The sequence below is a fragment of the Rosa rugosa genome, chromosome 5 (genome assembly GCF_958449725.1).
Source record: "Rosa rugosa chromosome 5, drRosRugo1.1, whole genome shotgun sequence".
Classification (NCBI taxonomy): Eukaryota; Viridiplantae; Streptophyta; class Magnoliopsida; order Rosales; family Rosaceae; genus Rosa; species Rosa rugosa.
Genome location: NC_084824.1, coordinates 43,472,466 through 43,494,259, shown reverse-complemented (window position 1 = coordinate 43,494,259; position 21,794 = coordinate 43,472,466). Strand labels below are relative to the sequence as shown.

At 36.5% G+C, this 21,794-nt stretch overlaps 1 protein-coding gene across 8 annotated transcripts in view; it reads right to left on the bottom strand.

Moving 5' to 3' along the window:
• Nucleotides 1-5,475: 5,475 nt before the first annotated feature.
• Nucleotides 5,476-21,794, bottom strand: part of LOC133708794 (calcium-transporting ATPase 8, plasma membrane-type-like) — a 37,111-nt gene continuing 20,792 nt past the window's right edge. For 4 of the 8 annotated variants that reach the window (XM_062134318.1, XM_062134320.1, XM_062134319.1 and 1 more), the window contains 33 exons: nucleotides 18,644-18,801; nucleotides 15,318-15,434; nucleotides 15,198-15,237; nucleotides 14,776-15,101; nucleotides 14,570-14,659; nucleotides 14,383-14,452; nucleotides 14,001-14,071; nucleotides 13,839-13,922; nucleotides 13,677-13,754; nucleotides 13,524-13,595; nucleotides 12,953-13,036; nucleotides 12,793-12,875; nucleotides 12,368-12,476; nucleotides 12,217-12,272; nucleotides 11,968-12,010; nucleotides 11,798-11,881; nucleotides 11,515-11,652; nucleotides 11,327-11,392; nucleotides 11,138-11,236; nucleotides 10,749-10,859; nucleotides 10,259-10,429; nucleotides 9,776-9,835; nucleotides 9,338-9,499; nucleotides 9,120-9,236; nucleotides 8,899-8,997; nucleotides 8,485-8,622; nucleotides 8,287-8,387; nucleotides 8,075-8,120; nucleotides 7,826-7,960; nucleotides 7,455-7,562; nucleotides 7,282-7,373; nucleotides 7,015-7,141; nucleotides 5,476-6,789 (listed from right to left, as the gene is read on the bottom strand). In XM_062134318.1, the coding sequence (XP_061990302.1) occupies nucleotides 6,751-6,789; nucleotides 7,015-7,141; nucleotides 7,282-7,373; nucleotides 7,455-7,562; nucleotides 7,826-7,960; nucleotides 8,075-8,120; nucleotides 8,287-8,387; nucleotides 8,485-8,622; nucleotides 8,899-8,997; nucleotides 9,120-9,236; nucleotides 9,338-9,499; nucleotides 9,776-9,835; nucleotides 10,259-10,429; nucleotides 10,749-10,859; nucleotides 11,138-11,236; nucleotides 11,327-11,392; nucleotides 11,515-11,652; nucleotides 11,798-11,881; nucleotides 11,968-12,010; nucleotides 12,217-12,272; nucleotides 12,368-12,476; nucleotides 12,793-12,875; nucleotides 12,953-13,036; nucleotides 13,524-13,595; nucleotides 13,677-13,754; nucleotides 13,839-13,922; nucleotides 14,001-14,071; nucleotides 14,383-14,452; nucleotides 14,570-14,659; nucleotides 14,776-15,101; nucleotides 15,198-15,237; nucleotides 15,318-15,434; nucleotides 18,644-18,790 (3,363 nt within the window). In that variant the 5' untranslated portion in view covers nucleotides 18,791-18,801 and the 3' untranslated portion in view covers nucleotides 5,476-6,750. Of the gene's footprint in view, nucleotides 6,908-7,014; nucleotides 7,142-7,281; nucleotides 7,374-7,454; nucleotides 7,563-7,825; nucleotides 7,961-8,074; nucleotides 8,121-8,286; nucleotides 8,388-8,484; nucleotides 8,623-8,898; nucleotides 8,998-9,119; nucleotides 9,237-9,337; nucleotides 9,500-9,775; nucleotides 9,836-10,258; nucleotides 10,430-10,748; nucleotides 10,860-11,137; nucleotides 11,237-11,326; nucleotides 11,393-11,514; nucleotides 11,653-11,797; nucleotides 11,882-11,967; nucleotides 12,011-12,216; nucleotides 12,273-12,367; nucleotides 12,477-12,792; nucleotides 12,876-12,952; nucleotides 13,037-13,523; nucleotides 13,596-13,676; nucleotides 13,755-13,838; nucleotides 13,923-14,000; nucleotides 14,072-14,382; nucleotides 14,453-14,569; nucleotides 14,660-14,775; nucleotides 15,102-15,197; nucleotides 15,238-15,317; nucleotides 15,435-18,643; nucleotides 18,802-19,243; nucleotides 19,432-21,794 lie in introns of those variants that run through there. The other 4 variants (XM_062134325.1, XM_062134322.1, XM_062134324.1 and 1 more) reach the window with 4 other exon arrangements.

The window sequence follows — 21,794 nt, the reverse complement described above, 5'->3', positions numbered from 1 at the left end:
CCCTGGGCATTTGGATTTGGAGCTTCTTTTTCTCCAATTTGACTTAAGTTAGATGCAAAAGTGGGATTTGAAATATGGGTTTGGAGGCTTAGATCGGCTTCTTTTTCTTTGCGTCCAGTTCCGAGCTTCCCTCACCAATGGCATCATTGTCGGCGGCCCCGGCCTCAACGGCTTGGTTCTCGCCGTCGAAAAAACTGGCATGTTCATCATTGACTGCAACGTCCCCTAAAATGTAAACACAAATTTCCACTCCTGATGACTTCAATCACCGCCAAAACGTTGCTGTTTTTACCAACTCCCCCAATTCCAATTGTGGTTGTAGGACTTCAGGTTTCAGTTTATGAACACAGGGTTGCAGACAAGCCCTTGAATTTGACTTAGATTCACAGCAATAACCGTTACTCACGATCTGGGCAACCCACAATCAAACAAAGTGGAGAGAACCCACAATTAACCAATCGTGAAGGGTAAAACCACAATCAAACAAACATGGGGAGTACCCACAGTCAAACAGACGTGGAGAGGAAATCCACAATCACAATAACAATAAAAAAGAAACAGAACCAAGATCAAAGGGAACAAAGGGAGAGGGAGCAAGATAACCTTAAAATTTATATATATTGTGGGATACTGGTAGTTCACTATGTTCAGCTAATCACAAAGAGAGAAAGAGAGAGAGATTCTTCTTTTCGACCAAAAAAAAAAACCAACAACCCTCAAATAGATATTACTAGAATTTGTTCCCGCGCGTTGCTGCGGGTTTTGGAATAAAATCTGAAAGTTTAGAAGGATAGAGAATGTAGTTGAGAAGTAAATTCTGATGACAAATCATTTATAACAGAAGATGTTGATTGTGTCCTACTAACATTACCACTAATATAGATGTGGTAATGTTCAAAAAATAGGTTTTCATAGTTTAAAGTTAACATAGTTACAGTTGCTGCTGGATTAGCTTGCAGAAAATAGGTTGTTTTAGTTGTAAGCTAGCTTAGTTACAATCACTGCCTGATCTGCTTGCCAAAAATAGGTGTATGCTGGAAAGTTGTTAGCCTAATGATGGGCAGTTATGGAGGTTGTCCAAAAAGTTGCTCCCTCCAGTTCTGTTTACACAAAGTGTGTCATCATACTTCAGTCGGTTTTCTCCTTGTTGAAGTACTCCATAGATGATGTTGCGGGTTCAATGCTGCCTTCCCTGTCATTGTGAAAGTGAGAAATTATATTAATACTGATATCGGCAAAACTTAGAAGATTTTTAGATTCAAAATGAGACAGAATACAAACTTTTCTATATTGACTTCACTTGATTAAAGGTCTACACTCATCTTGGCCAGTTCAAAAAGTTCTAAATCCATAAACTGAGTTTCTAGTGGATGACATCCCCATATTGTTTTGTAGTATACCTCATAAACCCATTAACCCTACATACAACTTATTTTATATACAGATTCTCCTGCGGGTAATGAGAAGCTTAAAAAATGAAGTCCATTTCTTTGAAATCCCACTATAGTAATGCCAATAAAAATAGAAAATCAGATAATAACCAAATAAGCTTAACAAAGTAGTTGTATAATTGTAGTAAACCTGACCTCACACACCGATTATGTCAGACTCTGACAATAAGTTTCTTATCACATATAGATTACTTTCTACAACTACATTTTACATAAAGCCCCAGAATTTGACCATTTGAATAAAACCCAGAACACAAAAAACTGAACTTTTCAGAGTGATCTGAATAGTTGTATGATTGTTGTAAACTTGGCCTCACAAACCTATCAACTCAAACTCTAATAACAACCTCATTTTGACATAAAGCCCCATAATCTGAACTGAATAAGAAAATTGTAGATTTTGAAAGGAGAAAAGAGGATTCACAGTCAATAATTAGATAAAAATAGAATGAAACAAAAGCAGTTTCTTTCCCTACAAAATTGAAGGCATTCCATTTCATCGGTTGGATTCAATGCAAAAGTACTAATGATACACTGTACAGATTAATCTTACGCAGATAACTCATAGTCCATACAAAATTTATCTTTATATATATATATATATATATTATAGCAGTTGTTACTTCAATGTTCAAATTGAGTAGATAAAAGAAGCAGAAGAAGTCATGAGCATGAAAATAGAATTGAAATGTGGAATTAGTAAATATTGAGGAAGAAGAAAGTACCTCAGAAAAGCAAGCAGCGCGCCTGTTATCTCAATAGAACCACTCCCATTAGAATATGTGAGATCAAATATAAAAGCTCAGCATTTCGTTTTTGCAAAGAGAGAGGCAAAATAAGAACAAATTGGTAACATGCAGACCTCGATGGACAAAGGAAGACAACTTTTGGCTTTAATCCTTGGCTAACCTCTTACCATGTCTAAGCACCCTTCAACCTACATTAAGCCAGCATCTCCATCCTACATTAAGCCATCATCTCCATCAATCTACATCCTATTTGATTATGTGTATATCACAGCTTTGTGGACTATGTTTCTACATCCTGTATGGTCTGAATATTGTGGGTAATGGTTGTAATGATTAGTTGCATATTTCCAAAGCAAATATGTTAATGCACCTAAGAGTAAATTGTACTTCCTCCAATTGACTATAGATTTAAATAAGACATTAATGTTAGCCAAGAGATTAGGTTTTGGATAAACCTTATCCGTATTGATGTATATATTTCAATATGTACAACCCCCCCTGTGTGTGTGTGTGTGTGGATCCCAAATAGAGAAGAGCTTGAGAGGAAATATGGAATTGAATCGAATGCTCGAGAAAAGGGGGACAAAACCCAAAATGAAGTGGTGGAATGGCACAGAATCTACATAAGGCAATAGCAGCAGTCAGACAATCCATTATCACCACATTTATGCAAACCAATTGAGTGTAACAATTATCTAATAAACTGTAGACTTTCTACCTGAATGAAAATAGTATATCAAGATAGCACTGAATAACATACAAAGGAACAGTGGCAACAAAATCACGTGCAGACTTTTTTGCATAGAATCTGCAAGACAGAAACAAAATAACAATGAGATTCTGAAATTAATTATGAAACAACCAAAATTAACTTGAATACAAAGTTTATACAGTAAAAACAAAAGGAGGAAAAAAAAAACACAAAATGATATCTCAAAAATTGAATGAGACTACCAAACTCTATATACCAACATCAGTAAAAGATTGATCAGCAACATAAAAAACAGAGTTTGTTTTGAAGATAGGTAGGCAGACATTCAGAACCTTAAAAGCAAAGTAGTGAACAGTCAGATATGAACAGTATGATCATTGATAAGAGTCTTTTCTTTCTGGTCACCCGACTCATTGGTTTAATAATCATTGATTGTTTTTTTTTTAATTGCACCAAATTCTGCTTCAGTCATTGCATTCCCACTAAGAGAAAGAATTCGTAAAATAAATGTTAAACCAACAAACCCAGCAACTGTTCAAGATAAAAAAGAACAAAGAATGAATTTACAAAACTAAGAATGAAGGAAAAAAAAAACAGAATCTGCATTAGTGAACAATATTCTATTAGTAAAAATGGAAAACTTCTTTCAAATCACAACCCAACAGAGAAATCCAATCACTGATTGATCAAAAGCTCAAATTTATACACAGACATATATAGAAGAAACACATAAGACTTGCTGCAACTCACACAAAACTCAATCAATATTTTCCAGAAACAACCGGTCTGCACTCATACACAAACACAACTTTAAGCATACCTTGCGCGATAGGGGTATCTGCACAATGCGCGACGAACCACAGCCAACTTCCCAACCTGCGTCCTTCAAGCAGCCATCGAAGCCTAAAGCCTATAGGTCGTTCATGACCATCACTAAGTTCTTCATCTACTTATTCAAATCTCCCTTTCAAATGTGTAACCTCCTGCAAAACACAGCCACAAATCAATCACAGCTTTCTTCAAATTATAGGGTCAATTCTTGAAAACAAAGTTAGGCCTATAACACATTTCTTTGTCTGACAGAACCCCAAAATTTTACAAAAAACAGAGAACTATTCAAATTGCCAGCTAAATAAATAAGCTTAGATGGCACTAATACAGCTCAGACTAAAATCACAAAAAAAAATTAAAATGAAACCAAAAATGTGAAAAACAGATATCATGAAAGGAAAGACCAAACAGGTTTGAAGGAATTGGAATTGGAATATACTCATATTGTTAGAGACACACTGAAACACATTCTCACATGGCTTTTAGACTATGTCAAGCCTTAAAACTCTTCTGACTTTAAGGATTATAAAGCCGCAAACGTGAAAATCAACTCCAACCTTGAAACTGAATCAAACATAGAAATATTTTACATGAACTACAATTTTCTACAATAGTTAAGAAAGTGACAATTTCAGCTTAAAAAACATCAAAACTATCAAGAAAACCCTATAATTGAAATCAAAACACAAAAGATGAACGAGACACATGCAAAAGATAATCAACACAACCCATAATTTATCTCATACAAAACTGAGTCTGGAAATAGAATTTGCCGTCACAATTTGATGGAGAAGAGCAGTCCACACCTTGTTCTCTCCCTGTGCAAGTCCAGCAAAAAAGCACAACTGCAGTTTTAAAGAAAAATACTCAATCACCCGCAAAACGAAAGTCATATCCACAAACCAAAACTAAAGATTCAATTTTGAAGAACCCAACAATCAATTACCAAGAAATTGAAATAGTTTACCTCAGAATTGGAAGTATTGTCGGTGCCGGACCCGGATTTAGTAGACTTCAGAAGAATGAAAACATGCAAAAAAATACTCTGCTCCTATCTCTCTTTCGATCGAGCAATAACGACAACTGAAAACAACAAAGTTACTGATAATCGCCCTCAAATTTAACCCATCTTTGCTAATTTCTCCAAAGCTAAGCTCGATGACAACATGCAGAAACCCAGAACCTATTCTCTGCAACTCTCTCCCTAAGCTCGATGACAACATGCTAATTTCTCCAAATCTAAGCTCGGTTGTGCAATTCTCAACACCACTTCCTTCACTATCTACCTCTCTCTGTGGAGTGAAGTAGGCAAAGACACGATAGCATTGAGTTGCACCCCAGGTGTCGGAGGAAGAAACAACACTCAAGGTGTCGAAGCAAGAAACAGCACGCATGGGCAAAATCGACTTTTTCATCCATGGCTGGCTCGGCTAGAGCAGTCACTGTTCATAAGCCGATGAACAGTGCGTTGAGAAATAGTATATAGTAAATTTTAGACTTTTTTTAATTTTCTCTTATAAAAAAATAGTGACTAGACAAAATTGCCCTCAATTTAACAGGCAATGACTAAAGTGATAGACGATATAACTTGAGTGACCAAAGTGATATATTTGAAAGTTGAGTGACCAAAGTGTCGAATACGTCATAGTTCAGTGACCATTTGTGATATTCTCCCATTAATGATTAACCAAACCTTGGGGAACTATGCAAAAATCAGAGACAAATCTCAACCTTCAACAAAAACCAATCCTTAAACCAGGAAAAAAAAAAACAAAGAAAGAAAATGTGAAATTGATACAATTCTTACCAGGCCAAGCTACCCAGACACCAAACCTTTAAAATAATTACAACCCATAAACAAATCATCTATAATACATTAGATAGAGAAAGAAGAAGGTAGAGGGGTTCAAGGAGAGAGTGAAAAATAATCATTGCAAAGAGAGATCATGAAATTGAACTCGAATAAGAGCTGTTGAAGGAGGCTGAAGCAAAAGAATGGCAGGAGTAATTCTGAGGCGAAAAGCAGAACCAACGATAATAGGCTTCCACAATCCCATGAGTTTTGGCGTCACTCTCGTAAAAGCTCTCAGCTGTGTTTTAGGGACTGCAGAGTCTCATTTAACACAGTCCCGATTGTTGCCAATCCCGTCCAGTCCTTCATACCAAACATCCCCCTAGTTTCACAAAGAAAAATAACAATGGGACTATTTAGGGAAACCAGCCCTTTAAGAGAATTAATTGTCCAAGAATTCCCAATATGGCAGTTCCAACATAATACATTCATTTCTCGTGATGAAATGAAACCGGACCCATCACGGTGGAACGATTTGAAGCACATTAAGAACTCTTCTTTGCAGAATGAAACACCACCCTCCAGAATGCTTGCCAACCAAAAAACCTCTCTTCACATTTTCTTGGAAACAACATCAGTGGCCCAGGCGGCTTGTTGATTGCTAATTGTCATAGAAGTACGTGATTCCAGACTTCCTTGCTGAATAGACTGCTTATGGACAACAGAATCTCTCAAGGCAGTATGCTTTCCTGTTTTGGGAGCATCCGAAAGTACAGACTCAGGCCCAGGTTTGTTTTCCTCTTGCAGGCCCATTACCTCTCTTTTTATACACTGCCGTAATTTCTGCTTTTCTCCCAGGATCCATTGGAGATGCAAACTGCGGAGTTGACGTGTCATAGCCCGCGTCCTCCAACACAGGAGATAGGATCTCAGCTCTACGGTCTGCGGATGAAAACTGATTTTGATGATAACTGCCGGTCTCATCCAGTTCAACCGTGCTCGCTTTCATCAACAAACCAAAATGTAGGTCGTTTTCCTCCAGGACGTCATCATAAGTGCCTCCCTCCATTGTCGTGTCCATGTTCCGCTCCTGGCCAGCGCCGTCAAGATGCAGTCAGCACCGCCGCTTCAGAGCACCACGCACTCTAAATTCATCATCAGGTAAAACTTGTTCCACTTCCATGCTCTGCTAACATCCTGGTAGTGAAAGGTTTGTCACCGGCCTCTTTCTTCTCTCTCATCAAATATAATCACCTACTCAACAGAAGATTTGACGTTCCGTGAAAAAAATGCTTCGCCATGTTAGCCAAAAACAAAATGGAAATCCACAAAAACCGTGATGCTTAGTACTCCACACTTCCTACTGACTACCCTGAAAGATAAGCAATTAAAAAATAAATAAATAAATCAGAAGCTGGTAAAACACGGATAAACAATAATTTGAAGCTCAAAAACATGTACACAGCTTAATGCTCTCACCTCTGCTCTCTCTCTTCGCCAATGGAATATTCGGGTGATAAACTTAAAGGGAGGACTCCTAGTGAAATACTTGTGGAAAGGAGTTTCAGGTACTGGAATAAACTTCCCAACAACAGCAAGAGGCCAACTGCAAGAAAAGAAAAGAGTACTATGAATTTCAAAATTATGTAAATATAAAGTGAAACAGCTAACACATTTGTGTTTCTTTTATGATAACAATAGCACGAATCAGACTTGCAGTCAATACCAGTTTCGTTATGGAGTTACCTGATAAATGCGATGACAACAGAAATCAACCAATGCTTCCAGTTAAGCCGGACTGTTGTAGTAAACTTCCCCAGAAACTCGACAATGAGAATCTATATAAAAACAAGAAAATTTTAAACCACTGCCAGTACCATTAAGGCCCCAAAACAAAAACAAGAGGATATAGGTCTCACCTGAAGTACAAGTGTCACTGCGATTATTCCCATAAAGAGATAATTTTTGGTAATTCCTTTGAATATGTTGAATTCATCTGGCTTCCTGGCATTGAATTCATTGAAAATCTGCAATTGGCACAATGAAATTTTATTTAAGTAGAGTAACATACCATAGCAGAAAGAACAAGTGAAAAATACAACTAAAACTCAATTATACAGGTATACTCCCAAAACAAGCCACAAATGTGCCCTTGTTGAAACAGAGATATAAACCATTTATTATGGATCTTTTATGGTCATTTTAAAGAAAGAATTCAACACAATACATGTGTGGATGCCAGAATACAATGGAAATATAAACTACTTTTCAGTAACAGGTAAGGACTTACTTGACAAAGGACAAATGTATTGAATATCAGTGTGTTCTTCACTTTGTCTGCATGGTCAGTAGAATCATGTTCCAGATTGAGAATACTTTTCCCTCGGAAATTAAAGATAAGAAGGACAGTAATTTGGTAGATAGCCTGTGTTGGAATAACCAAAAAACATTAAACATTGGCATATTCTGCAATAAAACAAAACACGAGGACAGGAATAACAACTACTTTTGCTTGAGGAAATTGAGAAAAAACATGTACCTGAATCAATAAGTTCCTCCACATTATATTAGTTATCAGCGGTTCCCTGTAAAACCATAACGTTAAAATCAGAGAGGTGAACAGCCCAGCCAAATTTAGCTTTGCTTGAAGGTCATGAAGTTTCAATCAATACAGGCCAATTACAGTGGTATGTCCTTCAACCACTGTAAGTAACTGAGTATAAAAGGTGAACACCCTCAAAGAAGTCTTACCTTCGACCAACAGGTTGTCTGTCCATCAGATGATTCGTAGGAGGCTCAGTAGCCAATGCTAGTGCTCCAAGAGTATCCATTATAAGATTCACCCACAGAAGCTAGACAAACCAGAAGCAAAGACACATCAACAGGTGCACAAATGAAGATATAAATGTGTGTGTGTGTGTGTGTGAGAGAGAGAGAGAGAGAAAGAACCTGAACAGCATTTAGTGGTACTGCACCAGAGGAAATCGCTGCCACAACATTGATAACAAGTGCGGCAACATTGACAGTGAGTTGGAATTGGATGAATTTCTGAATATTTGCATATACAGAACGTCCCCATCTGACAACCTACACCAATCAAGCAAATTTCAATTATATATGAATCAGCATTAGAGAATAAGATTAAGAATCACAATAAAGATAACAACAATAATAATAATAACGACAGCAACAAAAAACAAAACTGTTCATATCCAACTCTCCCAAACTCGGGGCCTTAGATTGGAATTGCAGGCCTCACGCATATCAAATCTCATGATCACTACTTTAACTAGAGAAGTTATGACCGCTGAAACTAAAGAGCAACATAAACTTGAAAACAAAAGGTTAAATATAAATACTAACCTTCACAACTGAAGCAAAATTGTCATCCAAGATAATGATATCAGAACTCTCTTTGGCAACCTCAGTACCTTGAATACCCATAGCAAGACCAATGTCGGCCTGGTAAAAAAAAAAAAAAAAACCAAACCATTATAACCTAGAACACTCGAGTAAAAATGACAATACAACTTACCAAAGAATCGAAAAACATAATTAAAATAAAAGTAAAAAAAGAATCAAACCTCATGTAGTGCAGGAGCATCATTAGTGCCATCTCCAGTAACAGCAACAACATGTCCCCTTCTCCTTAGCGCTTGCACAAGCAGAAGCTTATCATTAGGAGAGGATCGTCCCATTACCTATACATAAAATAAATAATAAATAAATCGTTTTATATACGCACAAGCATCAGTTGATTCAAGATAATAAACAAGTAGATAATCCATTACTCCGATCTTACCGAGATTTTCTCAGCAACCTCTTCTCTGCGCCTATCAGAAAGCTCACGGAAGTCTTTCCCTTCAATTAGAAGCTCACTAAGATCTGAATCAGCACGCAGTATACCACATTCCAATGCTATTGCCTTTGCAGTCTGAACATTGTCTCCAGTAACCATGCGTACCTATCACATATATAAAATTGGAAGGGAAACATAAAACTCCAACCCAAAATCCAAGTGCTGCTTTTATAGCATGTCTAATTAAAAGAAATCCCCGCTAAGTAGTTATGGAAACCCTATAAATGATCGGTTAACAAAGGGAAAATGGCCCATTGGAGCAAGAGACGCTAAACAAAGCTGAGAAAATCTAGTCCCTGAACCCTATCTTAATCAGATGTAAACATCCCTTCGTTTGAAGAATAAACATTTACAGTATATTTGGAATGAGTTGAAGTATACCTTAACGCCAGCATTTTGGCATAGTCTCACTGCATCTGCGACTCCTGGTCGACAAGGATCCTGCATTTTTTCAATATAGAGTGGATACACAAGTTAAACTTACTGAAATCTATTTGGAAAGAAAAAAAAAAATCAGTATGGAAATAACAGCTAAACATAGGAGCCCAGAAAACAATACTAGACTGCCTACCACCAAAAGCAGAGCTGTTTTGTTTTGTAGGAAGCATTATAATTGCATAAAAATGTATCAGATACAATCAAGCGGAACATCAAACCAGAATGAAAACTAGGATAAAACGACAGCTATCAGTCCACAACCCTCACCTGAACCAATCAATTTGCAAAATAGAGGAAAACAAGCTAGAGGTGTAAACCTAGCAAAATAATTGTATATCACAGTAGGACTCCCAATTAGCTTTCAAAAAGTAGCAATGCATCAACTATGTGTCCATGTGCGTATGTGTGAACTTGTGGAGGCACTACCTTTATACCAACAATAGCAAGTAAAACAAGGTCATCTGCAGGCATGGCCCAATCAGCTAATTGTTGTTCACCAGTTGGAACATTTTCCAATTCATATGGTAAATATGCTATAGCAACACAACGCAAACTACCAACAGCCATATCCTCAATAGATTTCCTGAAAAGCATAAGCTGCAAACAAAGGCATATCTTATTAGAAGGAGCATTTAACAAAATTTATGAAGTATAAACAAGTAAACAACCCCACCATTTAAAACACAAACAAATAAGTCCTTATTTGTCATATTCTTTGAAATGGTTTAAATTCTGGACCAGTTACAATTTTCTTTTGGCTCAAGGAAAAGTTGAGATTGAAAAATTAAGTTAACATGTGAAAATCACTCAGCTGGGAAAAATTAAAATATAAACAAATAATCAGAATGGTGTATCTTTAGTCTGTGTGTGTGTGTGTGTGTGTGTTAACAACTACGTTGTTTCTGTAAAAGCCAACCTTGTTGTCGTCCATTGCTACCACCTGATCATTGTCCTCAATATATCTTGTGCATGAGGCCAAGATTATTTCAGCAGCCCCTTTCCAGTGTATATGAACTTCATTGTTTGGCTGTATATACAGAGAGAGAATCACACAACAGTTAATGGGAATAATTAAAATGCCATCCTTTTCCGTCTAATGTAATGAAATTCTAATATATGTCTTTCACTTTACGAGATGCCCAAGAGGCACAACAATGCTCAGGTTGTGAAACTATTATAGAACTGAAAATATATTATCTAAAGTGCAAGCACAACCACAACTAGCATACAATAAGTAATCCTTAAGAAATCTGATGCAGAAACTCAATCAAGTGACTGTAACCAAGAATAATCAGTCAACTCTACCAATTTAACTGCTACACCGCCTCGTTTTTTCTCGGAGTTGAATGGGAACACATGAAGAATTGAAGATTGAGACCTGGTGGCTTCAAAATTCATCCCAAGCTGCAAATAAGGTTCAATATCAAACAGTTTTTAAAAGTTACCAACAAGAACTGACATGAAATGAAATTGAAAGACCGAACAAAAAAGAACCTTGAGTGCCCACTGCAGAATTGCCTTCTCCGTTGGTGATCCAGTAACCTCTACATCACCACCAGTCTAACAAAAAAAAAAAGAAACGGCCACAAAACATAAATTATTTTACTACAGTCGGAAAAGCTTAATATCCTACCAGAGACTAACCGTACACAGAGAAGCAAGACAAATACTTCTATGCATACCTCAGGCACATAAACATTGCCAGTTGTATTCTGAGCTATGCCTTCAATAATCAAAGACGATATCTTTGGTGACAAGTCTGGCTTGCCATCAGAGTCATTGACTTTCTTCAAACATGCACAAGACTCGACCACAGTCATCTACACTCAAAACAAAAACAAAAAATCATCCAATAGGGTTGACATTTAGCTCATCATCTGCAGTAATCTAACTAATAGGAGGTCGAAACCTTCCCAAAAAATATGAATAATATAAGGAAAATAATTAGAGTCTAATATAGCCCACCTGGTTCAAAGTTAAGGTACCAGTCTTATCACTGCATATAGTAGTGGCCGAGCCCATTGTTTCACATGCAGAAAGCCTACGTACCTACATTTTTAAATTCCATTTTAGTTACATACGATCTACTTCAGAATCAATGAAGGTATACATATAAAAAGGAAAAATACACATACCAAGGCCTTATCTGCCATCATTTTTCTCATCGAGTAAGCAAGTCTGTCAAGAGGAAAAAACAAGGAATGATGAAAGATGAATGAATAATAGAATACATAGTACACACAAAATGCACATATAGAGTTCTATAACTTGTTTGATGAGGTTCGACTACCTGAGTTGCATACTTGGCTCAAATTTAGAATTAAAAGACCCACGACCAAAAATATTTTTCATTAGTTTTAGCATCATAGATTCAGCTTACTTACGTTAAGGTAACAGCTAAGGGGAGGCCTTCAGGAACAGCAACTACTACAATGGTGACCTATAATATTTTTCCCATTAGTCAGGAACGCGCACAAGAACACATGTATTGGTAAATGATTAGCAGGACACAATAAGTCATAGATATTGACATACTGCAATAGTGACAATTTTGATGGCTCCATCTATGGCTTTCCCAAATTTTGTCTTTCCGGCAACAAACTGAGAAGTTCCATCTGCATTTGTTGTATGGCCAGTAAAGTATCTGCAGAAAATTTGTGATATGATCATAAATTGTCAGTTTCTGTAATGTACTAACAGTCACACAGATACCGAATACGGCCTCAGATATATGTAGTTTGGTAAAATGTTAACATTATCACAACAAATCATAGTCATCAAATCCACACAAATTTAGCATGAATGATTTAAAATTCAATAATAGTTGAATATCCAATAGTCAACTTAACAGAAAAGTCCACATATATTTAGCTTGGGTCCATTCCGTATGAGACATATATGTAAAGGATATGACTGGGATACACCATGACAAATTTTATTCATATTTAAGATGTATTCACCTGACCAAAAGGACACATAAGACGAGGAGAGCTACTGTGAGTCCCACAACACCAATGAAGGTAGCAACCCCATTCAAGCGCACCTAATAAGAGTCGAATATAGGTTAGTACAGCATACCATGTACAAAACACTTTTGAATAATAGTTTATCAAAACTGACCTGCAAGGGTGTTTCTTCACCAGTGTCTTCCGAGATGCTAGCCATGAGTAATCCCCATTCAGTATTAATCCCAACACTGGTTACCTGAAGATGGAATAATAACAAATAACAAAATATTGAAAGTTCTTTTGAGTACTACTATGTGAAATAGAAGGCAATTGAAAACAAAGAACCAACTTAGACAAGGAATTTCAAATGACCTCTTGACGGTCAACATACATACTAACAATGAAAACAAAACACAAAACATAACTTGTAAAACCAAACACATAACGAATAAACAAACAATAGTTGACCTGAAAATTATCTTTCCACACAATCAGAACAGAATCCTGTGACTTAACAGTTTCAATCAAACTCAAATATAGAGAAAACCTGCTAAACAACTGTGGCATTTTTCTTTATGAACCTTCCATGCTAGTACTCCAATCAGACATGATACTAAACAACCTTTCATAACCAAGACTTGCCTCGCAAGTTGGGAACTTGGGATAATATAGTGCACTAGAGGAAGAGAAAACTAGAGTGTTCACCATGCGAAAAAGGAAATGATAGACATTAGGATCCTTACCAGCATTATACCATTTCCATCTGCTACTTTGCAGCCGGACATTAGAAATGGTTCTTTGGAGTCCTTGCGAACCTGCAAAAGAAATAAAATACAACTTTACAAAAGTGAAAAGGTTACTAAAAAAGGGAACAGAGAACAGGCATAAAGGCTCACAATCTTGGACTCGCCAGTCATGCTAGACTCATCAATTGAAAGTGAATGACCAGTGATTAAAACCCCATCAGCAGGAACCTGAAAAATAGAATCAGATAGATAACGAATTTTGAACATCAATGGTCTTATATACAACAAAATAAGACTGCCAGCTACAAATACCTGATCACCAATGTTAAGGGGTATAACATCACCTACAACAAGATCATAAATTGAAACCTCAACACGTCTACCACCTCTGATAACCTGCATATAACCAAAAAAATGAAATGACACAGAAAAGAAGACATCAAGGTACGATATAATGAGACAATGAAAACACACCTCAATTTGTATATTTCTCTTTTCCTCATTTAGATTCTGGAACTGCAGAGATTGTTTGTAGTCACTAATGGCTGCAGGTAAAGAAAAAACATGCAGTTGAGTTTGATAAGACTGTTGTCCATCACTTCAAAGACTAGATCCCCCAATGTATTTAAAGCAGGATTCAAGTAACATTACTCCCAACAGAATCATAGCAAAAGAAAAAAAGAAAAAAGAAAAAAAAACCATTAAATATAAAAAATGCTTAACATTTGAGCAAGCTTAAAGTACATGCAACATAAATTTCACCTACTAGCAAATAAATGAATATGTGGTAAACGAAAATGGCATCAAAGTAGACAGATTTTACACACATCCTTTGACACAGATGTTCATTTAGTACCTGTCACAACAATGACTAGGAGAACTGCAAAAGCAATGCTGCCCCCATCATACCATCCCTCCTTTATACCCTATCACAAACAAAGAAACAAAAGCTAAACACTCATTGATGTCCAAAACACACTGTTATTTACAAGTGTTCCTTATTTTTAGTTTATTTATTTTTTAGATGGCCCGACTAAGCTCACCTCTGTTTTTATACCCAGCGCTAAAGAAGCCACAGCAGCTACCATCAAAATGATAAGAGTAAGATCTTGGCAAGCTTCCCAGAGAAATCTCTATCAAACAGAAAAAGAAAGAAAAAATAAATATAACAATATCGCATTAAATATGTACATTAGGCTAATTTTGCATACAATAACTGCAAAAATTCACAATCAGTAACCAACTGTACCCAGAAACTCCTTGGTTTTTTCCGGGGATATGTGTTGGATCCATATGCAGTTTTTCGTTTTAGTAAATCATCATCACTTCCAGAAATTCCCTTTTCTAAACTTGTTTTCAATAATTCTCCGAGGCCTTTGACCTGATGTAAAGAAACAACAAAAGAATAAGAAAACTCATTAATATACAAAGTCAGATAACAAAAGAAGTTCCTTGGTAGACTTGCCCCCCCATATTGCTGCAGAGTAGTAAAATTATGATCCCTTGAAATTGAAGCTAGTTCTTCTTGTCCAATTGGAAATTCACCAGCACAACTTGGTTTTGGTGGCACAATTCCTGAAAATATGAAGTATCAAATCAGTTATAGAAGGAAATGTATCACATTAAATTGTATTACAAAAATAGATGAAAGAAAATCCAGATGGGAAGTACCATTTTCCTGTGTTACGGATTCCTTAAAAAGAAATGCAGCCTAATACAACAAAAAACAAGCATTATAATACGAATAGCAAATGACAAAACGTTGAATGCTTTTCTTTTCAGATAAATTACTCGTATGGCTTGTGCATGTGCTCTAATCTTCCTTAACGTCTGATTTTTTTCTTCCTCCTTTTTCAAGTCTAAGGTATACCGGAATCGACGAGAAGCATTTAGCACAAGTGCCGCTTGCTACAGAGAAATAAAACTCAGTTTAGCCCAGACCTTGATTAAATGAAACAGATGAATTTATTCGCAAGCATGGTAAATTGAGCAACCAACAGAAACTTTATTATTAGCTAAGCAAAATACAGAGACTGGCCGTAAAATAAGACAGACCATTGCGGACAGATATAGCAAGATTGCATGTACTAGTTGTTGGATCATAATTCATATACATATTACATATTTGTGCCCTAAAACATGGAAATTACTTGTTCTAAAGTCTAATTTAATGTTGACTAATCAAATTCCATGTTTTATAGAAAATCTTGAGAAGAGGAGAAAAAAGTGAAATTCCGGCAAATTTTCCGTGCACTACCACTCACGGTGGTGCCATGTATTTTTCGGCTATATTCATGGAGCAAAGAGTACCATAGCATTTATTCCATTACATCCATTCACTATCATTCTATCTTAACCAAATTCCAAATTTTTTTGTTCCAATTCAACCAAACACTCCCTATTACCCAAAAGTACACCATCATCATCACTTCAATATCTATCATGTTTTAGACTTAATCATCATCCCTCACTCATCATTTCCTACTCTAACCTACACCATCACTCTCATACTCTTTTCCCTTATTTTTGGGATCTATCACTATTCTTATACTCCACCTCTTTGCTCAATTCAAAAACCTAGCTGTTATCTTGACTTCACAACACCATTTTCACATCCTCTCTATCAATTTAAGCACTCATTCTTCATAAGGAAGAGACATCACCCACACTTAGTCATTACATCTTCTTCTCTCTCTATTATCTACACAATCCACTAGCATCTCCTCCACAAACCTCCATCACCACCACCTTCAATCCATAACCTCCATTACCACCACCACCAAATTCATCATTCCATCTACCCATTCAATTTCATATGCATAAAGCTTCACCACTCCACCATTTCACCACTAGATCATCTCTATATCTCATATTCCATCATCAAGCTTTAAAGAAGAATGAGAGGAGTCTAACATCACTTGAGGAATCATCATCACCATCACCATTAGCATCATGTCAATGCTTTCATGAGTTCATCTACACCATCCTCAAGTTAATCATCATCAGTCACTTCTCTATCCCTACTTTCTAGTTTGGTGTTCATAAACATGTTAAAGCTTATGTATTTGATTATGACTTTGATGTAAATATTATGTTTGATGCATTTTTCATTAATACATTAACATGCTAGTTCAAGAGTTGAATGTTTATGCGTAACTTAATCAATTTGAGTATGAATATTTGTCATGACATAAGAAACAATTAGGGTTTGATTAACCTTAGTTGTTTGAAGCATGATAGCATATCATATGTGCATGTTAGGGTTGTGAACTACAATCACTTAGAAATAAGCATGATTGGTTTGCATAATCTCTTCATCTCCAAATTTTATGCACTTAGGTAAATGCATTAGATAATTAACCGGATTGAAGTGCATGACTTAAGTAGTTAAATACTACACCCGAGAGGGGTTGCTTGATATCATCAAAGGAGCATGCCCCTTGTCATACCCGAGAGGTATGCAAGGGGAGAAATTGGCTAATTAAAATGACATCATTCACTATAGAAGCATCATTGTTTGCAAAGAAGCTAGAGGTGAAAACCTTAAGTCCTAACTCTCATCCATTCATTACATCTATTTATCTTACCCTTGTTTACATTTCAAGTATTCATTTAGTTATTTTCGAATCAATTCATCTCCAAAACCAAAATCAAACCACTACTCCACCTTGCATATAATCACCATGAACTTTGGTTCACTTGTAAGCCCTTGTTTGTGATTTGTACATTTGCATATTCATCTAGCATCCTCTAAGTTTTCCCTAGCTAGAGTGGGTTTTCCAATCTATTGGGTACGATATCCCCTACTCATAATCCCTACACTATAACTTGACCCTTATATTTGAGAGTGGCTATTTGGCTAACACTAATGCATTGAGGTGCAAATGACGAGAAAATAATGCATTTCCATGCAGAATAAACACATAGATCATCACAATGGCTTTGACTAGATGCATCACAAGAGGGAAAACAATACAAACGCAAATGCTTGCTATTTCAATATTGATTTTTAAGACTAGACAATGACTTTCTCCATAGTTTATATTAGAAAAGACATACACTGTACAACTTAAAAAGATGGACCTATACTTCGTCTTTTATAATAAACGAAATTTTATTGATTTAATAAAAGAAAACTTGCAAAGAGTGGATAAGATGCCCACTATAATTAACTAACTGCAGCAGTCCAATCTAAATGAATGGCAAAAACAATGAGCTATTCTTAAAAACTGATGAGCCCGACATAAAGCTGCCCAGAAACAAAATTTACCCCACAAGGTGTCAATGTCAATCTCATCCACACTTGATATATCGTTCAGCTCAGAAAAAGAAGAATCCCACAAGATAACCCATCCACTTCCATTGTTCAAAGTAAGGAGCAGGTAGGGGTTCCCACTTTGCAGTTTCAGCCTAACAAGATGGGCTCGCTATTTTTATGCCTACCTCCACTGGTATTCAACTTCTTAATTGGCACAGTCATTAATGTAATGTAGGGTATATGCCCACTTGGGCATAATCAAGGACACGCATAAGCCTCTTTCTTTTAGTGGTTTGCATTCTGAACCCGGCAAATTGTATTCAGATAATGATGTACATCAAACACTTCTTGTCAATATGTTGCTCCTTTATTTTCTAAATGCAATACTCTGTATATATTCTGAGAACAAACCTAACGACAAATTATTTCCAACTCAATGGTCATTGAGATGCAAGGTATAGTTCAAGAGACATCACACCATCTCTGAAATCTGGCTTTTTGGTCTTCAATAACAGAAGTGGAATGTATGATGAATTGGTAGCGAAACCAACCCGAACCCAAAACACCAATTGAAACATCATATTGCCATAAAAGGTTGCCCACTGTAGGGCAAATCTAAAAGCGAAAACTGACAGAAATAGAAACTAAAGAATAAACCAATTGAAGAACACACACATGGCATATATGGCAGGAAATTAGATGCGCACAGCTACTCATTTGACTAAATAGCCACACCAAATGGCAGCAAATTCATAACAAAAAGCAACACCGAAAATATTCATTACAAAAAAAAAATGGAAAAGAAATAATCTCTAACAGAAATAGAAAGCAAAATATATTAGAGATAAAGAATCCATACCCTCCAACGGCGGAGACGCTCGACGGAAGCATGCTTAGTTCTGGTAATATCAAAAACATTCGACGACTGCTCGTCGTCGCCGGAACGGTTGCTTCCGGCTTCCACATCATAGTTTATCTGGTTCGGCGAGCCCGTTGAATGACTCATCCTTCAGTAACCTGTCGCAGGAGAGATGGCACCGTCAGTTTTTCTCAAAACCGCTCCGTAGTCCTCACTCATATCAAAATCTCACACACACAGAAACCCTCGCTTTCTTCAAACTCCGATTATCCCTCTCTGGATTTCAAATCTGACCGACTTTACTTCAATCATAAAGCAATTTCAAACTCCGCTCCCCAAATTCTAACCCATTTCGGCTTCAAATTGCAGCGATTACCGTACTACTCTAGTATTCCCAGTCGGTAAAATCTCTCAATATCATCCACAGATTGTAAGTAGAGACAAAAAGAAAATAGGGTTTTCGAAACGGCGATAAGGAAAAATATCGATACTATATAGTAAAGCAGAACACGTTTTGACTTCGTTTTTATACGCCGGCCGTTTCAGTTAAAAACAAAAGCTTAAAACACTACAGTACTACAGTGTTAAAAATCTCCATACCGGTGGTCCTCTTCAATAAAGATGTAGCTACGGTGGTTGAGAGTAAGAACGATGAATATAAAAATCTAACTAAACTACAGAGCAAACATTCTCTTATATGAAAGATTAGTCGTTGAAACTTCGCAGAAGATACTGAAATGACCAACAACTTCTCGTTCCTCGTAATTTCATTAAATTTTTGGTCAGAGAAACTTCGTAGAAGATACAGGAAATGGTATCCAGATTTTGTGGGGAGCGTGAAGTTTGCCGTTTTCGGTAAAAACGCGTTACGCTTTTACGCGTTATAGTGAGCTGAAGAGTCCACTTTCCGTTGCTCTCGCCACGATTAAAGGCAAAACATAATTAAGAAGATCATGGGTTGTGCTTTCCTTTACTTGCTTGACTGATTATTTTTATTTAGATTTTTCCTTTTTTTTATTTAGCTGTTTCCTTGAGTGTTTTTAATCTTTTTTTTGGATACGGAGTGTTTTTAATCTTATAAAATAAGAATGAAGAATTAACCGTAGAAAAAAAAAATTACCACTTACACATATGATACAAAAATAATATCTAACTATGTCATCATATCAATATTACAATTGGCATAAATTTCTCGTTTACGAGTTCAAAATTTTGACTTATATAATAAATTGCTAGACTTTAGTATAAGAAATTTGTAGTTTGTCAAAAAGTAAGTCATACAAAGAGGGCGTGTCACATAACATCAAAAGCGACATCGAAAGATCAAACCATGAAATGGATGACCACTTTGTCCAACGAATTTACCCAGACTACAATCCACTTACCGAACACTGTAATGGTTTATGAAATATTACGAAAGTTACAAGTTGGCAAAACTTTATGTCTAAGCAATCCATTGCTTACACGATGTTGAGTCGCTGGAATTATGTCCCAACTTACCAAATTTCCTGACCGACCTGAACTTTTGACGACAAAAGCATCTGATACGTACGATCTTCAGATGGATTCAATTTCAGGCAGGAAATTAATCAAAACCCTAAGGCCTCGTTTGGTTCGCGGAAAGGAAAGTAGTTCCTTTGTCTTTCCCATGGGAAGGGAAATGAACTTTCCGAATAACTTTCCATTCCGATGTTTGGTAATGTAAGGAAAGTTATCCGGAAAGTTGTTAAAAAGTATGTAATTAATGGAATAAAATAATATGTTGTGAGTAATAAATGTAAGGAAAGAAGGGGGGAAAGTGATTCCTTTGGAGTATGGAAGGAACCATTTTCCCCCCTATTTTCCTTTGCTTCAGGAAAGTATTTCCTTTCCTTTTGCATCCCAAACACAGGAAAGGAACAACTTTCCTTTCCTGATGTTTACTTTCCGCGAACCAAACGAGGCCTAAAAGTTAATATGAAATCATAACAAACTTTGCCAGATGGAGAAACATCCATCACGATTTGGCCAAATATTGTTTTTCTTTTAACTTATTGTCAAAGATTTGGTCCTTCATATATTTAAAACTTAAAAGTAGAGATCCATATATCTGTCGACTCTCTTGTTTTTTTTGGTCAAATATATCTGCCGACTCGTGTCCCTGCAGAAATTGTTTAGTGGAGGACGTGTATTGGGCGGTAAAGCGGCAAAATATACGAGTGCCTGGTGGCAGAAGACGTCGGCAGACAACTCGAGTGGCATTAGAAATTCAACATCACTGGGACAAACGAAGAACCGAGACAACTCTCCTCTGTCTCGCCGTCCCTTATCCTCTAATAATTCAATTCCAGGTCTAAAAGCTTAGACGAGTCATGGCCGTTAACAAAAAAAATCCTTTTTTGGGTGGTGGTTGCTGGTCGGTTGTTGGCGGTTGGTGGTTGCCAAGTGTGTGTTAGAGAGTAGGTATCAGTTTTCACGGCTGGTTAGAGAGTGGGGTACGGTAAAGTGTAGATATATGGGGGCCAGGTAAACCTAGAAAGGGAAGTTGGAGGGTAAAGTATCATTTTCATTGGTGGTGAGCTACCCCGCCCATAAGTTGGCATTCTGATTTTAGGGTTTAGGTGTTTCTGACGCAAAGAATTGACGACTCACAAAGCTATTTAGATGATGAGTTTTACGGACTTTATTATGATGTAAGTAGCTAAACTGCTAAAGTAATTGATGAAGATTATGATTTGGGATCAGAACTGGTGTTAGATTGTGTTTCTGGGTTAATGGACAAGTTAATTCTGTGTTGGATACTATTATTCACCATCAGCTTTCCATCTTCACTTGCTACTTTCCTTAATGGGAATATGATTCTGGCTCTTTTTGCTTTTCTTTTTCTTTTTCTTTTCTTAAGAGAATATCTATACTATTATTAAGAGAAGAGGCTTTGTTAGCCAAAATCAAAATTTTTGACCGAAATGACCTTAAAACATTAAAATACTTTGAGAATTAATTAAATCACAAGGGCCATTATGACAATTGCAAATTATATTTTTATTAATAAAAATAAACAAAATAAATCCCACAAATTCCACTTTTCTCTCCCTCTATCCTCTCTATGCAATAACTGTTTTCATCCATTATTTTTTTTCTTTTTTTTTGAAAAGAAAAATGCTTACACATG